The 20,919-nt window shown below is 42.5% G+C and overlaps 1 protein-coding gene across 6 annotated transcripts in view; it reads left to right on the top strand.

The window, feature by feature from the left end:
* The first annotated feature begins 8,505 nt into the window (after positions 1-8,505).
* The window catches only part of MLLT10 (MLLT10 histone lysine methyltransferase DOT1L cofactor), a 124,618-nt gene continuing 112,204 nt past the window's right edge, over positions 8,506-20,919 (top strand). For 2 of the 6 annotated variants that reach the window (XM_080918288.1, XM_080918284.1), the window contains exons 1-4: positions 8,656-8,711; positions 8,865-9,024; positions 13,827-13,906; positions 16,018-16,107. In XM_080918288.1, coding sequence (XP_080774414.1) covers positions 8,865-9,024; positions 13,827-13,906; positions 16,018-16,107 — 330 coding nt within the window. In that variant the 5' untranslated portion in view covers positions 8,656-8,711. Of the gene's footprint in view, positions 8,595-8,646; positions 8,712-8,864; positions 9,025-13,826; positions 13,907-16,017; positions 16,108-20,919 lie in introns of those variants that run through there. The other 4 variants (XM_080918286.1, XM_080918285.1, XM_080918287.1 and 1 more) reach the window with 4 other exon arrangements.

Below are 20,919 nucleotides of genomic sequence, written 5' to 3'. Positions count from 1 at the left end.
GTGGTTCTGTGTGACTAAGTAAGTGAGCGCTCTCTTCATTCTATATAAATGGACCCGCGTGGGGGGGGGCAAAGACGTCGAGCACGTGAAACATATTTTTTTTACTGTCCCCCAAGCGGCGACCAAGCCCCCATCCACCCCACCTCAAAATGCGTATATTACCTGCCCTGTTACGGTGACACATGTTTATGTTTATAGTCCTGGTTTGTAGTAGTGTCAAGAGCCGCGGCGAGGGGGGGTAGACGAGAGGGAGGAGTAAATGCAACCACCCCCACTTGTTGTTAAAGCAAATTTACAGCGTTCTTGCCAGCCCCATGCGGGGGGCTGGGATGAGTAGAGGGGCAGGGGAGAGTTGGGCTGTGTGTTGGCTGTGGAGGGGGTGGGGAGAGCCGCAACTCAGCTCCTCTCTTTCCAGCAGCCCGGTCAATGGGGGAGCACGCTGGCGCGGCGGAAAACAAAAAGGTTCCTCCCGCTCGCTGCGTTCACGTGGGGGGCTCTGCGCGCCGGACTCCAGAGCCCTGACCTCTGACCTCGGCTCCTCTCCCGGTGCGGCGCGGCCACTTTTTACCCAGGATGCCACGCGCGGGCCGCGCTCGTGTCGAGCCGGAGTCCTCCCTAATCCTCCATTCCCGGACTCGCAGCCCCTCCCCCTGCGCCGCTCGCCCCGCGGGAGGATTCTCCGCCGGGGAACCCCCGCCCCGCCCCCACCGGGCCCTCGCCGCGGAGACTGCGGCCAGGCCGGGCGGGGTGTTTGGCGCGGTGGGGCCACGGGGGCGGGGAGGGCCCGGGGCGGCAGGAGGAGGCCGGGCCCGCGGCCCAGCCGAGGCCTGGACCTGTTGACTGCCATTGGTCCGCTCGTCCCGCGCCCTCTCCTCGGCCGCGCCGCCCCAACCCTTCCGCAGAATCCGGGGGAGGAAACGGGGTGGCTCCTCTCCCCGCCTCCCTTCAACTTTTTTTTTTTTTTTTCCCTCGGGGGTGGAGGGGGGACGAGGAGGGTGAGGCCGACCGGCAAACTCCTCGGCAGCCTCAGCCTTCCTCGGAAAGTATCGTCACGCGCGGGCCCGCCGCCCCCTCCAGCCCTCGCTATTTAAGTCCTTCGCCCCTGGCGGCCCGACTCGCGGCCGGGAGCCCGCGGGCCTGCGCCCCCGCCCGCGTCCCCTTCCAGGCTGGCTGCTTTGTGCCCTGGAAGCTCCCCGTCCTGCTACTTTCTCCCCAGTCCCAGGAGGTTTAAGATTAAAAACCCTGATTTGCTGCGTCGGTCTGGGCACAGGTTCTCCACGGAAGGCATTCGCTGGAGAGTTTAAAACAACTGCATTTGAAAGGAGTTGGTTGTTTTTGCGGGTTTTTAGGACAAGCGACCCGCGCCTCCGATTTTATTTTTCCTTAACACGGCAGAGTGTAGGTACAGTTAATAAAGGTTGTGCTGGATTGGCTGTATTTCCTTCTAGATTTGGATTTCTGGAGGAATTTTTTTTCCCCGGAAGGAGACAGCACCTCAGCATTACGCTGGCAATGAGACGTGAAGACTACTTCTGGAAACCAAGGGAGAGATAGGAAAAATATGTTTACAAAATAGAAGGAAGGAGGCAGCCGTTAAGGATGGGGTCACCAAAGGAAGCGCCACATTGTAGCAGGCAGGGAAGGGCCGGGCAGTGGAGGCGGCGGCGGTCCGGAGGCCCAGCGCCGCTGGCGAGCGCGAAAACCCGGGCCGAGGGGGAGGAAGCAGCACGGCTCCTGGGTGCTCCCATTGTTCCGCGCTCGACCGAAGCCTGCACCGCCGTTTTGCTGGGGGAGGGGGATCTGCGGCTCGTCCACTCCCGCCTGTGGCCCGCGGAGCCCCAAAAGGCTCGCCCTCGCTCGTCCGGCCGGCTTTAAGACGCTCCGTGGCCTGCAAGGGGTGTTCCCAGCCGCAGACCTCAGAGGAAGGCGTCTTCGCATCGTGCTGCTGAGTGAAGCCTGCAGCTCACATGTTAGAAGGGAAAGCCACATAGACACGTTTTTTAAAATCACCACTAGCTAAACGACAAATGTGTCCCCCGCCCCGAATGGGAAATTAGAGCAGATTATATAATATTTAAAACATCTTTAATGTGTGGGTTCGCAAATTAATGTTAGGGTTCAAAAGAGTTTGGAAAAGCACGTTTTCTGCCCTTACTTGTGACTTACTACTCAGCTCTTTGTTATGTAAGAGAAGTCTGATTTTAAAAGAAGGGCTCTAACAAAAAGGGGCTTGGTTTGTTAAGGTGACCCGCATTTCTAAAATAACAGGGGACTTCAAAAGGGAAAAACATCCACTATCACTTTAAACCACATTTTGGAAGTAAAATAAATTTGTAACCCCATCCTAAGAAACTGTTTTCTTTGGTAAGGCATCTGAGAAAAATATTTTTGGCAAACGTCAATTTTTTAAAAATAGAGATTTCCAACAAGTGATTCTGGTCATGTAGACCAAAGTCACCGTGCATGAGGGCTCGGGGAGAGATAATTCCAGCCTGTGGCCCAAAGCATTCTAGGAAAAAGAGTAATTTGGATTTAGGATTTATAATAGCCTTTGCGGAAATTCCTTCTAAAACACTAATTACGAGCCTGTGTATTATGCAGCACTGTTTCCCAAGGTGGATTTAAAACAACCAATTAGAATTGATCTCTGATGGAATATTATATTTACACGTCATCATGAAGACATCATTTGGCAAGAGTTTTGAATTAGAAAAAGAAGTTAAGAGATGATGTCGTAAATAGCATGTTGAAAAGACCCCTTAAGAGTCAGTTAAAGGTAGGGAACGCTGTAAGTTTGCATTTGACATGCTATCTGAACACTGATTTTACAGGTCTTCTTCCTAAAGCTGCATTTCCTCCTGGAAAACATCCACTTATTTTGAGGCACAGTGATATATTTTATGTGAGAAGTCGTTTAAAGTATAACTATGAGAAGGCTGGAACAGGAGGAAATTGAGGTGGAAAATCAAGTATTTTCAGTCTGTTCAGTCTGTTTCATTCACACTTATCCCCTATTCAATTTACATTTTTATTTATAAGCCTTTGAATATTTAGCTTTACAAGTCTGTTATATAGTTGATATCAGAAGATGAATCTTTTCTACATCTTTTACTATCTTAGGTGTTTTTGTCTCATTTAGAGTAAAGGAAAAAAAATCAACTCAGAATATACTTGTGAGAAAAACAACAAATGGGTAGGAAGAAAAGAGTGGGGGTGGGGACCGAAGAGGGACAAGCAGCATTCCTGGTCAGTCTTGTGAAGCCTGTAATATTATGTCATATTTCCCTTCTCTGCTTGGGCCAAAGACGATTGCTTTTTTTAATTGGGCTAAAGCACCACCATATAAAAATTCCCTACATTCTGGCTCTCAATTCCACAGTAAAGTAAGACTGACAAAAAGATCTGAGGCTTGTGTGTTTAATTCACCAGGAATGTTAAGCTTCATAAGATTCCCCCTATGGGGTCATGTTGGTCCTTGGCACTGTTACTGTACAATGGCAAATATACACATTATTGATTTTAAAAATCTTAGATGGCTAGACAAACAGTTTATTAATTGAAGGAATAAAAATGAATTTGTCAAACTCATTCTTCCTGGGACACAATGCACTTAATTAACATATTCCTGGGCTTGTTTCTGGATTTGGGAAGCAGTGGCTCCTTTCACAGAGGAAAACATTTAAATCTTAAAAGTGACCTTCTTTAGTCCAAATACTATTTAGCAATTCAGCTTAATTTGTCCTTTTCTTCTCTTTCCTTTCTTTCTTTTTTTTCAGTTGCAGATATGTCTCATTTCTTTAAGGACTCTTCCATTTCCCAAACTGATTTTCCTCTTTACATGTTGAAAATCTTTCACTTACATAATCTTATTGTGTCCTATAAACTGACATCAGAATATGTTAATCACTTTAATTATATCAGAGATGCAAATGTTCAATGTCAGTAACAAATAGAAAATGGACCCTATATTATACTGATGACACCCTGAAAAGTCAGTTTTAAGTGTTGCTGCATCACAAGAAAAAGTACAACTCTGCATGTTTAAGGGTTATGTAACATCCACAAGATCTAAAAGCATTCTAGAGATAGTTTTTTCCCTATTGAAAATTATGTGGTGCTTTATATCCAAAAATGTAAAAATGTAAGGATATTACATTTTTATTAGTATTTTATAGTAAAAGAAACAGTTCTGAAGCCACACACAAGGCTAAATAAACTCTTAAAGAAGATGCCTGATTTTGGTCTTTGAAAATATTTTAGACTTAGATAACTATATTTAAGTTTGAGAATCACCTCTCTTTCCAAAGTTACATGTGTCTTAAAAATAATATTAATTATAGTTGCTTCTAAGAGACTTCTGCAAATACAGTTGTGACTTTTACGTGAAAAGGTGGATATTCAAATGTTGACGGTTCTAAGTCATTTGGTAAATACAGACTCTAAAAGGCTCAGAAAGAGAAGAAGTGCATCTTACCCTTCATATTCTGAGTGTACATTAAAAAACAAAAAGGTCAGGAAAACAGAAGGGGACTGTTTGGTAAGAGGAAGATGACCGGGGAGGGGGAGGGGCAGAGGGGACTAGAGAAGGTAATGGGGAGTAAATATGATGAAAGCCAAGTACATGCAATAGATGCATGAATATACCATAGTGAAACTCATTATCTTGTACAATATATACCAATAAGAATTATGAAATGTTCGTCTTTCATGACTAGTATATTAATTTTAACTACCAGAAATCCCTGAAGATACTGACTTGCAGAAATGTTGTTAATCATTGGAAATTTAACTTTGTATATGCAAAATAAAGGCTTGCTTTACTCTGAAGAATAAATTTCAGACTTCACTCATCTTTTTCAACATGAATGTTGAATGTCAGACAAATATTTCTGTAGTACAGGGTACTTGCTAGGCACTTGGAAAGGACTAAGATGAGGAAAAAAATATATTAAGGAAGATTACCATGGCTCATTAAGTGGAACCTTGCAAAAGCCATTAACAGAATTTCAACTGAAAACATAATCAAAAGGAATACCCTTTAATAAAATTTGAATATATGGTACATATGGGTGCCATGTCTAGGGTATGTATCTATAAAGACACAAGAGCTATTTACTATAAATAACAAAACCAATTTCAAAACTTATTTTAATTAAAATAGTATACATATAGTATACATACACACATGCATATGTATATGCTTCTGATAAACTTTTCACAGGAAAGGTAAAAGTTTAGGTATCAAAGGAATAAAACAACTTTTTACTCAAATTTTACTTGAAAGTGTATGTGAATTGCTAAGAAATTGGGATTTTCTTTTTAGTTGTCCAACTAATTTACTTGTAAGGGCAATATAGCAAAGTCAAGAAGCTAGCTAAGAAAAGTATAGTGTTACTACTATAGAAATATTCTCAAGGATATAGAAAAATGCCTTAGTTTTTATGCCTTGTTACAGAAAATAATCTGTAATAGTAAATAAAATAATAGTTCTAATAGACAGAAGCAGTAAAACTGCATTTTAAAAATGACACAAAATGAATAAGGATAACCTAGATTCCTTTATAAAATCTACTTAGGTAAATGATTATAGAAAAGAAAATTTGAGAAGTTGGTATCTAGGTTTGGAATAAAGAAAACTGTAAGGAGATATATTATCAAGGAGTGAAAATACATTTTCCCATTATAGTAGGGTTAGAGGTTACATCATAAAATACTTTGAGTTTTTTGTGGTTTGCCTCAGATGATTAGTTTAGAGAAAATAGATGAGTCAGTACTAGGTTAGATACTATTATGTGAAGAATATTCCAGACAGTAGGCATTTCCTTCTTTGCTACAGGTACAAGATGTATGTCCATATTTGGGGAATATGGAATCGGATTTAAATGATAACATTAATATTGAAGTTGTTTTCTAGAGAGATATTCTGTCACTTACATGGCAATTTTTCTATCACCATTTTTTTTTTTTTAAGAATTTACTTGAACTTTAGCAACTTTACCCATTCTGAGACCTGAGGGTTAGCATATTTAGCTAAATGTTTTTATTATATGTGTGTGCAGTGTGAGCCTCTACATATCTCATAAAGGACCAGTACAGCTTTCTTCCTGCATTATTCCAGGGCCTCTGGTATACAATGATTGTTCAGTAAATATTTGCTGAGTGAATTATTCACTGCATATTTGACTGTTTTATTCTGTCTGCTATTCTTCCTTTGTACTTGATATATTATAGAAATATATCAAATACTGTACACACAACAACAAAAAGTTCAGTATGTGGTACTTGAGTAAAAATGAAATGCCCTATTTATTCCCAGTGTTTTTCCTTAATTTTATGACTCATCATTATAGAATGCTAAAAAATCAGTTTTAAATAATTGGAATTCTAGTATGTCAACATGTATACATGTATACATCTTTCACAAAATTTCTATTTCAGATACTATTATTTATATATAAACTTGGTATAAACTGTGCATCTTTCCTATTTTTTAATACATTTTTACACATTTTCCCATTTTTTTGTATATGTCAAAACTTCATATAAATAACAGGATTTTTCTTTTTTGTCTTGAAAAGAGCAAGTATTTACCTACATTTATTAGATGTTACAGAATGAGGTAAGATACTTATCCTTCTTTTCATACAAATTAGTTCCATCATAAGAACTAAGCTCCAATGCATTAAAAATAAAATGAATGTATTTTTAAAATATTTAGTGCATTAAGGTTTAAGTCTTTGGGAAGTTCCACACTGATTTGCACCAAAATTAGTATACATTATGAGGCAGAACAGGAATTAGACAATACTGGTCTTCTTTGTAGAAGGGTAAAGGTAAAATATTTGCTAGTTAAAACAGTATAGTTCTGTTGAAGGCTGCCCTAACTATACACGTCATAGTTATGTTAAGAGCATCATTAGAGGTCCAGAAATTTATAACCATCTCTCCCTAAAACATGTCATTTTATTAATCTGTAGTAAATGTATTAATATTAAAAGAGAACCCTTAGTTTTGTGTCTTTTTAGAGTACGTTGTCTTCCTATCACAAGCTTTGGTAAATTCCCCATTAGTTTGGACCTCAGATAGCTTTTGAATATGTCTGCCAGTGGATGCTTACATTGTGCTGTATCTATTACTATTCTTATAGACTTTTAGCAATTATTTCGAAATAGAAAAAGGACAGCCACATTACGTTTTTTGAACATTTTAAAACAATATATTTTCTGGGAAGTGCTTAGAACTTGGGGCGTTTAAGCTTCATGTAAGTGCATTTTCCAGACCACATTATATTGTTAATTTCCAATAAGCCCCTTTGTACTTGTAATTAACCAAAAGCCATGAAGTTGCCTTGGAACTGTCTGTCATTAAAAAAAAAATCTATCCATAATTCCCATTTCATGCTATATTTTAATGAATGAACTTTTTGCTTAAAATCAATAATGGGTGTACATGGAGAATTAGGGAAACTTTTTTTTTTTTTTTTGGTAGCTTAAAAACTACCCAGTTTCTAGCTAACTAATCTGCTCACTTTGGTCTAATTTAATTTATATTTTATTTGTGTATGGGGAGGAAGCTCCCATATTTCTCCAATTTAAATGACATCACATTTGGAGACTTGAGCTAGATCAGAGGATTCCTCAATCAAAACTGGGCACCATAAACTTAATGCTGCTATCCGTTGGTGACAGGCTAGAACGTGGGTTTCCTTCGTCCTCCAGCTGCATTTTCCCAGATCACTCTATTACGTTGCTAATGCCACCAACCATTTGTATACCTACCAAGCTATACTGCAGTCTTGGGGCTCCCGCTCAGAATATAGCCCAGACACAGGCCTTCTGCCTGTCTGTGGTGCACTTTCATTTGCCACTGGGGCCAAGATGGTGCGTAAGTGGGCGGTAGATCTGGTAACACTTCCACTGGGTGAACTTTGGGAAGAATCCAGGACGTGAATTTAATGGGTGGCGAAGCTGCGACAGTACTGTGAAGTTAGCGCGGCCAACTGCAGGAAGCCATGCTTCATTACACCCTTCATGGAAGCTGGCACCCTCTCCCAACCATTGTTACCCGCGGGCCAGTTCTCGAGGCACAGGCCTTCAGGTAGGTTCCCAGCGCCACGAGACGCCCCGGGGGCGCCCGTCAGCCACTCCGGCCCCCACGGCACCCCACCGCGGCCTCTTCCTCATGCGCGCCCCGGGCCCGCGAGGCCAGGGCCGCCCAACGTCCCGGGCCTCGCTCGCCCCAGAGCGCTCCGGTAGCCTCAGGCCGGCCGCGCTGAGCAGCCCGCTCCGCTCGTCCCCCACCTCCGCACACCTCGGCGCTGCCGAGCGGTGCGGGGGAGGGGAAAGCCTGGAGGTAGGCAGGGGCCGGGGGACGCGGCGGCGCGCACGCAGGCCTCGCCTCTCCGGGCCGCCTCCCTCACGCCGGCCGCAGGGCGGGCCGACGCGTACGCCCGGGTGACGCTCGGAGGAGGAAGCGCAGCCCCTTCCCCTCCCTCGCCGCCCCGGGCCCAGCGGGAGCCCCCCAGTGCGCCTGTGCGGAGGCCTGCTTGATTATGTGTGCCCTCCTCGGGCGGCGGCGTTAGCGGCCGGGTGGAGGTGGGGAGGGAGGACGCCGCGGAGGAGGAGGAGGCGGTGGCGGGGAGGTGGGGGGGGAGTCGGCAAGGACATGGCTCCTGACTCCTGTGCGGAACGTGAGTGAGCGGCAAAGCCCGAGTGAGCGAGCGGCCGAGCGGGCGGGCGGGGACCGGGCCGGGGTCGGTCGGTCTGTCGGGCTGGCGGGCGCGGGTGGGGGGGGTGGCTGCGTGTGGGGAGCGCTCTCGGTGGCTTGCTTGTGTTTGTTAATGGTCCCCCCCAACTCCCTCTTAGATGGTCTCTAGCGACCGGCCCGTGTCACTGGAGGACGAGGTCTCCCATAGTATGAAGGAAATGATTGGAGGCTGTTGCGTTTGCTCAGACGAGAGAGGCTGGGCCGAGAACCCGCTGGTTTATTGCGACGGGCACGGCTGCAGCGTCGCGGTGCATCAAGGTAAACACCCAACCGCCCGCCGGGCCGAACCGGCCTGCTCCCAACCGTCACCGCTTCCCCCCTCCCCGGCGGCAACTGCCACCGCCGCCCCTCCCCCGGCCCGCCCGCCGCCCCGCCCCGCCCCGTGCGCCGGCCGCGGGAGCCCGGCGTGGTCGCCGCGGGCGCGGGCCGTGCCTCGGCCTGTGGGAGAAAGTGCGTGTGGCCCGGGCTGTCATGTGATTCCGCGCTCACTCAAGTGTCAGTCGGTGGCCGCCTGCGTCCGGCCGGCTCCGCAGAGCCTGCGGCGGCCGCGATCTGCGCCAGGGTAGGGTGGGAGCGTGCGACCCGCGCTGGAGTGCCCCGCGACGGCGGGGTGGTGTTGGGGACCGGAGGCCGCCTCCCCCTCCCCTGCCAGCTCCAGTCTGCCGCAGTGTCCGGACGCTTCCTGCGGTGTGGGGGGCAACCTGCCTCCTTGAGTGGAGGGAGAGAGGGAAGGCGGGCCCTGCCTGCTGCACCCCAGCTCTCTGGCAGAGACCCTGCGAAGACAGTGGAAGGTGCCCCTGAGGGGTGTCTGGGCTGAGCTGATGGAGCTGGGGATGCAGCACAGCCTGTATGACAAGAAGAGGTGGCGGTGATGCCCCAAGAGACTTGGGAGAGTCTTAGTTTATTTGTGGATGTTATCATTGGGTGAATGTTTTGGGTACCCCCTGTCCCCAAAAGCTGGGGAACATCTTTAGGATGTTCTGTTCGTTGGTTTGACAGTCCATTTCAAGTCGTTAGGAAATCCAGGAGGAAAGACAGTTTTGGTGACTTCACTGTGTAGTCTCCAGCAGACCCACACCCTTTCTATTCCTAAAGGTAAAACTGAGTGGTGGAAGGGTTTTGTTTTGAGACAGGATTTCCCTGTAACCATGTCTGTACTGGAACTTGGCTTGGTAGCCCATACCGGCCTCGAAATCAGATCCTCCTGCCTCTGCCTCTGCCTCTGGAGTGTTGGGATTAAAGAAAAGATGTGTACTACTGCCTGGGAAGTTTTTGTTTTTTTTAAAAGACTTATTTATTATATATAAGTACACTGTAGCTGTCTTCAGACACACCAGAAGAGGGCATCAGATCTCATTACAGATGGTTGTGAGCCATGTGGTTGCTGGGACTTGAACTCAGGACCTCTAGAAGAGCAGAGGTTCTTAACTGCTGAGCCATCTCTCCAGCCCCCAGTTTGTGTTTTTTAATAGGATCTTGCTATGTATCCTAGGCAGGATGCAGACAAGCAGAAATCCTTCTGCCTCTCCCCTCAAGTATGTAGATGTGAGCCTAAAGTTGTTTGTAATAGGATGGTCTCACCAAAGGGGGGAGAGGTAAATTAAGACATTTTGTTTTAATTTGAGTCTCATTCAATATCATCAGCTCTTGCTGATCTAGAACTCAGGTATGTAGACCAGGCTGGACCCAAACTTCTGCCTGCTTCTGCCTCTAGGGTGATGGGATTAAAAGCATGAGCGATCATGCCTGTAAGTTTTGAGAGGATTTCAACTAGCCCGGGCTGACCTTGAACTCCCAATACTCAGTCTTCCACCTTCCCACTGCTGGAATCTTCTGGCGTGCACTATTCCTGGTTTTACTGTGCTGAGGGAGACAGGCAAGTACTCTTCCCCACTGAGCTTGCAAAGTTCATTCTTTAAAGAGTAAATGTTAGACTTGGGAGGGGACATTAAAATAAATGATGATCATATTGAGACTGTGACTTAAGAGGAACATTTGGTCATTCCTGGTTTCTTTTAAAGGGGAAAGTTTATTCTTGACGCTAGCTCCTCCAACTCTTGGCTAAGTGCAAAAAGGCGCGAAGATGTATGTCAGTACATTTTACATAATTTGTTAGTTTGAGGTGTGTGTGTGTGTGTGTGTGTGTGTGTGTGTATCACAGTCTTTAGTTGCTATACCAAATAATGGTTACTATGACATTCTCATACATGTATCTTGTTATCCTTTGTTTAAGTATATTTTCCCAGTATCTTTTCCCTTTTGCTTTTCTGCCTTGGGACAAGACATAGCTCATGTATTGGGTGGTTTTTTATTTTTGTTATGTGATATTTCCGTGTCAATACAGAAGCTGTACATCTAAATATTAACTATTGCCTTCTAGAGGTGTTTCCAAATAAAAGTGTGTTTGGAATCTATGCTGTTTCTTTTTGTTTTCTTTTCTTTCTTTCTTTCTTTTTTTTGGATACAGGGTCTCTATAGCCCGAAGTCAAAGTTGGGCATATTGCTGAGGAAAGCCTTGAACTCCAGATCTTTGTGCCTCTCCCTCCCACGTGCTGGGATTATAGATGTGTGTTACTAGTCCTTCCTCCAGTCACTGATGCTGTCCTTTGACTGATAGGCTACTTTTACTTAGACATACTTACATAGGTTTAAAAGAGATTAGCCTAGGCATGGTGGCTTATGCCTGTAATTACAACTCTTGGGTCAGGCAGGAGGATTCTTTTGACTTTGAGGCCAGCCTGCACTACAAATTCGAGACCCATTAAGTATATAGTTGAATTGAAGCAGGTTGGTAGCACACACAAAGCTCTGGGTTTAACCTATAGTATTCTGTAGGGTAAAAACCTAAGTCTCTTCCAGGGGTCACTCTTGACTCAGCAATGAAACAAAGTTTAGCTTTGGGTGTTTAGAAGTTTGTTTTTATTTTATTGTTTCCCATTATTTTATGTTATCTTCAAGTTTCTGCTGAGCAAAATAGTTGAGTGTGCTTATAAATTCTCAAAAAATGAAACTCTCAGCAAATCAAACATGAATATTAAAACCAACTTTTGCAGCTAGTGAGGTGGCTAAGTGGGTAAAAGGCACCCGCCACCACACCTGACCAGAGTTTGGTTGCTGAGACTCCTGCTGAGAGGAGAGAAAGAACTGCTGCTGCCATTGGAGCTCTGACCTCTGCCGCCCACCTCAGCACACAGTTGCCCCATAACATCACAGGAGATGGTGCACTTTGGTTTGGTTTTATTTCTTGAGGTAGGGTTTCTCTGTGCAGCTCTGTCTGTCTTGGCACTCTGTAGACCAGGCTGGCCACCTGCTTCTGTCTTGGGAGAGCTGGTATTAAAGGTTTATGCCACCACTGCCCAGCTAAAACTTTATAAGTTGCTAAACAAAACATCAAATCAGACCTTCCCTTCTGTGTTTTTATGCTGAGGATCAAACTCAGGATTCCTTGCATGCTAGACAAGCATTTTATTTTACCATTGAGCTGCCCCGTCTCTCAGATTTTATAGACAGGATCTCACTGTGACCCAGCCTGGCCTGTTTCAAACTTCCTGAGTGTTGGGATAACAGTGTGTGTTACCATGCCCACCTTAAGACCAAACAAGGAGGCTGGGCCAGTGAGATGGTTAAGTTGCCGTTGGCAAGTATAATGACTTGGGATCAGGTGTTGGAACTACATAGTGGAAGGAAAGAAGAGACTCCTGAAAGTTGATTTCCGGGTAGAAACTCACATACACAATAAATACTGCAGTACAATAATTTTGTTAAATATGAGGCTGTGAATTAGTTATTAGAGTAAGAATACTTGTTGGGTATACACATTATATAGTTTTCTTAATAGCTGTAGTAAGATAGAGTTACATGTTGTACAATTCACCTGTTTGGAGTATATAACTGAGTGGTTTCTGGTATTCTCACAGAATTGTTCAAACACTATCACTGTCTTACTTTTTATCACCCTAATAAAAAACCTTGGATCCATTAGAGGTCACTTTCCTGTTTCTCCCTGGCTCTTGTATATCTAGGTAACCACAACTTTGTTTAGTAATTTGCCTTCTTGGGTATTTCACATAATTATTATTTTCTTTGGTGGGGATTAGACTCTGGTCCTTGAACATGCTGTGCTCTGTCATAAACTATCACTTTTTTCCCTTTGGACTGGTTTTGAATTGCTGTGTGGTAGTGGTTGACCTTCAACTTGTGATCTTCCATTTCCTGAGTGCTGGCATTACAGGCTTGCTCCAATAGGCCTGGGTTTATGTGGTGCTAGAAATGACCCAGGGCTTCGTGCATGCTGTGTATGCTGAATTCTACCTGCTGAGCTACACCCTAGCAGTATTTGTCTGTTGATCATCAAATTTTTGTTTTCATTTGTGTGCTTGTAGTGCCAGCACTTTAAGAGGCTAAGGTAGGATATCGTCAGTGAAATACTATCTCAAAGCAACAGCATACAATTGGTACTTAACCTATAGGGAAAGAAGTGAATTAATGATTTTTCTGATTTATTCTGTATATAACTTATATTAAGTTTTACATAATCATCTATAAAAAATAACCCAATGTGAAAAAAATGCCCACCCTAACATTAATAGCACTTTGACTTATTTGAAGACAGTTTCTATTTAGTTGATAGTGACTTAAAACTCATGGTCATCTTGCTTTAGCCTGTAGAGTTTGTTACAGTTATGTGCTACCACACTAAACACTTTTGGACTTTAGTGGAAATAACCCAAAAGGTTGAGTTTTATTTTTATTTATCTCCGGACAGGGTTTCTCTGTGTCCTTGGCTGTCTTGGAATTCACTTTGTAGATCAGGCTGGCATCAAACTCCTAGACACTCACCCGCCTCTGTCTCCAAGTGCTGGGAAAGTTGAACTTTAAAATTTTACTATAATTTTACTTTTTATTAAATAACCAGTAAACACTGTATAAAATAATTTCTTAAGGCAAGTTGTTTAAAGTGTGAAAGGTAGTTGTTAGGTTTATAAAGATTGCTTTGCCTTAGTTTTCAAATGTAAATATTTTGTTTTCAAATTAAAATTTTTGTGTTTGTTTTTCAACAGCTTGCTATGGCATTGTTCAAGTACCTACTGGACCATGGTTTTGTAGGAAATGTGAATCTCAGGAGAGAGCAGCCAGAGTGGTAAGTACTGTTTATCAAATAATACTAAAATACTTAAGTAGTTTAGGGTGCCAAGTATTAAATACTGACTTGAAGTTTTAAGCTGATTTTGTAAAATTAAAACAAAACAAAGCAAAACAATGTGTGTGTGTATGTGTGTGTGTGGGGGTACTTTGAAAACTAGACATAGGAAATTATATCCAATTTTTGTTTATTTAATTTCCAAGCCAAGGATTGAACTTAGGCCCTTGTGCATACTAGGCAAACCTTACACCACTGAGTTATGCCCTCAGCACTGTTCCCTGGGTCTCTTTATTAGGGCTGGGTTGTTGGTATTTCTGCTAAGTTTAATAAGTATAGAGACAACCTTATGGGTATAGATACTGTCATTTTTATTGCTGTATCTGTGGTGTGGTCTGAGTGTTCCTCATTTTCAGATGCCTTAGCATTTTTTGACAAAGCAACAGGACACTTTTTTAACTCAACTGGTCTCCTTCCACCTTTATTAGTACTTTGGTAACTTTTTGTAGAATGAAGGAAGCTCATTTTTGGCTCAAAGAGTTTTTTTTTTCTTCCCACCCACCACCCACCAATTAAGCTTAGTGGAAATACCAGTAGAAAGACATAATTACTATTAGCTATACAAAAGAATAGCCACTCTTGATATGATAGTTTTTTCAGTGTTGACTGCAGAGTTTGGCCTGAAATCAGAAAACATTTCAATTCCTTTTCCTTGGCATATAGCAAAAGTAGAAGTTTTATTTTTGCCTTCAGTGATTCTGGGTGTGTAGACATTATGGCCCAGTAGCTTATATAGTGATTCTCAGTTGATTGTGTGTGAGAGTCCATTGCGGCAGTATTATAGTTAGTTATTGTAGTGTTAATTAGCAAATGGAGGATGAAGTCAATCGTGAAAATGTAAAGACTTTAGGGCTGTAGTTTAGTTGGTATAATGCTTGCTTAATGTGCATGCAGGTCATAGGCTCCACCCCAACACTGCATTAAAGTGGGTTAAATAGTGAGCTAGTTTGAGACTAACCTGGGCTTCAAGAGAACCTGTCTGGGGAAAAAAGTTGTTTTAAGACTTGAAATAGGAAAGCCTACTTTTTGACTTTTTCTCATTGTAGGATATTATCTTTAGGGTGGATAGGTCTCTAAGCAAATGAAACTATGCTTGAATTAACATAAACACTAGGGAAGTGAGGAGGTCGAGGTAGGAGCCGGAGCAGCGTGTTAAAGAGGAGAGCTCAGACAGACAGTACAGGAAGGGAAAGTCCTGGGGGCATGTGGTTGGATGCCGCAAATGCCAGTTTGGTTTTATTCCTTTCTTGTATGGGAATGGTTAAAATGTCAAGGTAAATACAGTAGTTATATTGTTAGAATGTTTTATTTTTATTTATTTAAATTGGTGGGATGTGGGAGTCCATTTAAAAAGGCAGACTCCTAAATTCTTGTAGTGACAATCATGAGACTGAGATTGGACTCTAAGCTTGTACAGTCAAAGCAGAGCATTTTATTATAAGGACGGAGTCAAGAACTTTAATTTGGACAGGAACTTGAACTAGTCCTGCTACTTATAGTGCCTGCTTTATTCTGTATCTGTGTGAAAATTGTCTCTGCTACAGAGCGGTTTAACTGTGTGCCAGACACTGTACTGAATGTTTTACACCAGTTACTCTATTTGTCAAATTCCTGAGGTAGTTTTCATTTTGTAGATTTAGGAAGCTGTATAGTTTTAAGGGAAAAACATACCTAGAATTGTAATCTGGGTAGCTAGGAAGCTGCTTTTTCCCTTCTTATATGGCCTCCTATGGAGAGAGATGATTGACTGTATCTCAGCTCCTCTTTTCTTCTTTCTGGCCTCCAAATCTCTCTTTTGAGATAGGTCCTACTGTGGAGCCTTTGCTTCAAACTCTTGGCTTAAACTGTTGATATTGGTGAGGGCTACCCTACTTAGGTAGCATATGGCTTAAAAAAAAAAAACCCACACACACAAAAAAACCTTTTGGATACTAAAAAACAGGTGTAAGAGCGTGGGTGGGGAGGGAGGTGTGAATGAATATGTGTGTGTATAAGAGTGTGGTTTTCAGGACAGCCATTGGATGTCAGTCCCACCTTTCGATTTCTTTAAGGCAGGTTCTTGGCAGAGCATGATGACACATGGCTTTAATCCCAGCACTCAGGAGGCAGAGGCAGCTGGATGGATCTCTGAGGCCAGCCTGGTAATATAGCAAGTTCCAGGATAGTTGTTGGGACTGTGTAGACCCTGTCTCAAAAACCTAAGAAATAAAAGAAAAAAGAGAGGGAGAGTTAGTCTCTTGATTCTGTATAAGCAAGCTACCTGGCCTGTGAGCTGATTCCCATCTTTGGCTCTTTATCTCTGTAGAGGATTGCTAGGCTTACAGGTGCTTGCACTACTGAGTCTGCCAATTATATGGGTTGGGGGTATATGCACTCGGGGCCAGGGCTGATCTGTGGTACTGCCAGCAAATTCTTTTTTATGCTGGAGCTGTCTGTACCTCCTGTCCTAAGAGCCTGAAATCTCATTCTGAATCTTATACCCTTGTGGCTAAAATTGCCTTGGTTTGACTTAGATGAGGTGCCCTTTAAGGTCACGTTGCTCAGTTACAATTAGAGCACTCTGGATTAGAGATGGTTCATTTGTCAGAAAAGGATGAGTTGTGAGTTGTAAATACATTGACAGATACTGAATAATAATGATCCAGAAAGAAAGCAACAAGTTCATTAAATTGTTTTTGTTTGATAATATGTATAATGCATTTAAAAGGGAATAAGAAATGAAAAGATAAATGATGATAGTATCAGATGTAGGACTTAAAGGGAGGACATATGAATCCACAGGGAGCATCTTAAAAGAAAGAATAATAGGTCACACAGTGATATCAAGGTCAATTATTCTGGGGCTGGAGAGTTGGCTCACAGGTTAGGAGCACTGACCCCTCTTCCAGAGGTCCTGAGTTCAATTCCCAGCAACTACATGGTGGCTCACAACCATCTGTAATGGGATCCAATGCCCTCTTCTGGTGTGTCTGAAGACAGCTACAGTGTACTCATATATAATACCATACAATACACACACAGAGAGAGAGAGAGAGAGAGAGAGAGGAGAGAGAGAGAGAGAGAGGAGAGAGAGAGAGAGAGAGATGTGTGTGTGTGTGTCTGTGTGTGTAAAGTTGAATTACTCTGGAATAGTTTAACCATCAATAATAAGGCAGAGACTATAACTCTGTGCTGTAGATGTGCTTCACAAGCATAAGGCCTATGTTAATCGCCAGAGCCCCACAGTTTCCCCAAAGCAATAGCGATAGAAGAGAGCAAATGAAAACTAACTACAGGGCCTGTCAGATGGCTCAGTAGGTGAGTGGGCTTGCTGCTCACTTGTAACCTTGGGAAGATACTTGTTGGGAGGAGGGAACTGATGGCACAGGGTGTTCTCTGACCTCCCTACTCACACAGTCATGCCTGCAAACACATACACAGACAACAGTAAGAAACAAAAGGAACAGAGAACAGAAAGAAAAAAGAGCTGGTATTTTTATCATGGGGAAACAGGCCTCTTTCATTTCATAGAATGTTTCATCATTCTGGAGGTAGCGGGGAGGATATTGAGTTGGAAGGTGGCTTGGGTAGCTGTTTTCACCCAAAAAAAAAAAAAAAAAAAAAAAAAAAAAAAAAAAAAAAAAAGAAAAAAAGAAAAAAAAAGTCAGGCATGGTGGCTTCTGCCTATACCCAGTACTGAGGAGGAGTGCCATGGGTTTGAGGCAGCCTGGTCTCTGTAGAGTGAGACTCCATCTCAAAACTCCAAAAACCAAACAACCTACCAAGAAACAAGAACAAAAACCCCAATTAAAAAAAAAGACCCAAATCAGACAACAGAATCTAAACAAAACTCCCTCTCTAAGTAACTGAGAATGACCTTAAGTTTCTTTAATATTTTAAAAAGATTGAAGTATTTTTTTAAAGTGTCATCCCTGCAGAGGCCTGGGGCTGGAGTTACAGGTATTTGAACTGCATGATGTGGGTGCTGGGAACTAAGTGTACAAGAGCAAGTATTCTCAACCAGTACTGTTCCAATTGGCGACTAGAGCATCTCCCTAGTACCTAAAGTAAAAATAATTTCCATAATTGAAACTAGGTCTTACAGCCCAGGTTGACAGAAAACTCACTGTACAGCTGAGGATAACCTCCTGATTATACTTCCAAAGTGTTGATATCACAGGCCTGAACCTGAACACTGAGGAGCTGATTCTCTGGAGCTAAGTTACCACAGCGCCTGATGTGGATGCTGAGAACCAGACCCTGGTCTTCCACTGGAGCAATACAGCACTAAGGTGTCTCTTAAGTCCTTAACATAGATTACTAATAGACAAGTTTATTTTCTACACTCAGTTATTGAGACCCTGTTTTAAGCATTCTCCCAAAGAAGTGGGGGGGGGGGGACCAAAAGTATAAGAATTAATTTCCTTTCTTTTTCTTCCTTGAGACAGGGTTTCCTTTGTGTAGCCCTGGCTGTCCTAGAACTAGCTCTGTAGACCAGGCTGGCCTCAAACCCAGAGATCCTCCTGCCTCTGCCTCCCAAGAGCTGGGATTAAAGGCATGTATGGCCACTGTCTGGCTTAAGTTTTATTAACTTACTCTTTTAAGTCATATGTGTTCAGTATTTGCATTATCATATATACACACACTAATGGGTATATGTACAGTTTGTGTTGTTTTATAGGAATGGTGTATGCCTGTTTATTAGATTAAAAAAAATGCTGGTGATTAAACCCAAGGCCATTGACAAACTAAGCAAACACTTTACCACTGACCTGTAGCTGCAACCCTGCCTGTGGGAGGCTTGAACTCCTGGGCCCTTGGCCTTGCTGAGTAGCTGTGACGTAGGAGCATTGGTGCTGACCTTTGTTTATTCTTCTCCTCTGGGATTCTTCTGGGGATTGACCCTTTAGCTACACTCCTAGCCTGTTTTCCCTTAATTTGAAGTTAATTAAGTTTAATTTGTGTGTGTGTGTGTGTGTGTGTGTGTGTGTGTGTGTGTGAGAGAGAGAGAGAGAGAGAGAGAGAGAGAGAGAGAGAGAGAGAGAGAGCTGTGTTGTGTGTTTAGGATTACTGTAATGAGGCTCTATTAGTGTTTTTGTATTTAAGCATTTCATTATTTAGCTTTTGTGTGTTAGTTTGAATTTTAGGATAATAGCTTTTTAGGTGGAGGTAAGATTTCATTTGAGTCTGTCTTCTGATATGTTTCAGCGGACAGTTGGCAGCCTGTTTTCTTCAAGGCTTGGCCTTCTTTCTTCATTTGAGGGGAACATTGTTTAAGAGACATACAATGGTGGATACTGGTAATCTCAGCACTTTGTAGGCTAAGGCAGGTGGGTTGCAGTTTGGTGTCACTGCATAGTGAGTTTCTTGGGTTACAGAGTGAGACCCTGAATTCAAAAAGGAAAAAAAAAGTACTGTCTTCTTTATGTTTTCAAATATATTACCTCATTACATTTTTCTGTAACTGATTTATGTGTATGAGACTTTTATTTTTTCATGTCTTTTATTTATTCTTTTTGAGGTTATATTGTGAAAGCTGGCTCTCCATGTTTTTTAAATTAATTAATATATGCATATATTTATGTATTTATTTAATGTGAGTACACTGTTGTTCTCTCTTGAATTTGCAGGCCATCTTGTCTCCAGATTGTCTCAAGGGCTGAGATTATAGCTATGGACCATTGGTTTCTAGTTATTTGTGAACATTCTTCCAGGATTTAGTACCTTCTCCCCTGAGTGCTAGAGAGAGATTGAGCTTAGGGTCTCCCCATGTTAGGAGTGTTCTTTATCACTGAGCCACATATCCAGACAGGATCTCACTATTCAGGTTACTTTTAGTACTTTGTTCTTTTTTTTTTTTTTTTTTTTAATTTCTTTTTTTAGTGATTATTTGAGACAGGATGTCTTTATATAGGAAGCCCAGCCTGTTGTGGGCCTTCTGTAGACCAGACCTCCATCCACCTCCTTGGCCTCCCAAATGTTGTCAAGCGCACAACTGCCCTCCTGGTTGGGATTAATGGTGTTGACCAGTGTCCACCTGGCACACTCTGAAGTTAATGACTTACATTAGGAAATCTGAATTGAGGTCAGAGAAAATGTTTTTGGGTTATTTCTTTGATGATTTGCTCATTTTTATTGTCATTGTTTATTTGTTTTTTTTTTTTTTTTTTTTTTTTTTTTTTTATGCTTTTGAGTTTGGGCCTTGAACACACACCCCCTCCCCTGTATTTATTTAGTGTTTTGTATTTATCTTTCATTTTTTTCCTTTTGTTATAACAAAGTGATACTTTATCTTAATTCTTCCATTAATAGTTGAAAGTCTGTTGAGGTTCTGATTTGTTTCTGAAATTGTTTCTTCCTAGGAATCTTTCCTTTAATAGTGTCTGCTTTGTAGTGTTATAGAAATTATTTATAATTTTGACTCAAAACCATCATTTTAGATTCAAGATTTATTTCTTAATGAGTCAGTTGAAGCCAGGCGGCAGCAGAAATTGGGATGTGCAGTATTAGGCATTTCATTTAGTTCTTTATTTTTTTAAAGTTTTTTTTTTTTTTTTTAAATTTACATTACACTGTAGCTGTCACACACCAGAAGAGGACATCAGATCTCAGATGGTTGTGAGCCACCATGTGGTTGCTGGGAATTGAACTCAGCACCTCTGGAAGAGCAGTCAATGCTCTTAATCACCGAGTCATCTCTCCAGGCCACAGTTCTTCATTTTTATTGCACTCTCACTACTCCAGCTCAGCTGTCTTTAGTGTTCTAGATTTATCTTCCTTTTCTTTTTTAAAAGGGTCTTGCAGCACAGTACTTGCTGGCTCTAAGTTGTTACATAAATAACGCTGTTCTTGAACTGTGTCTGTTATACCATAGGTGTGTGCCACCATGCCTGGTACCTTCCTAGATTTCTTTTGGTTTACTATTTCTAGACAATTCATCATTGCAATTTCTCAGGACAAGAAGAGAGATGGTA

This window comes from Micromys minutus, assembly GCF_963924665.1.
Source record: "Micromys minutus genome assembly, chromosome: 6".
In the NCBI taxonomy this organism is placed as follows: domain Eukaryota; kingdom Metazoa; phylum Chordata; class Mammalia; order Rodentia; family Muridae; genus Micromys; species Micromys minutus.
The sequence above is the reverse complement of the archived record's forward strand: the minus strand, read 5'-3'. Positions and strand labels throughout refer to the sequence as shown.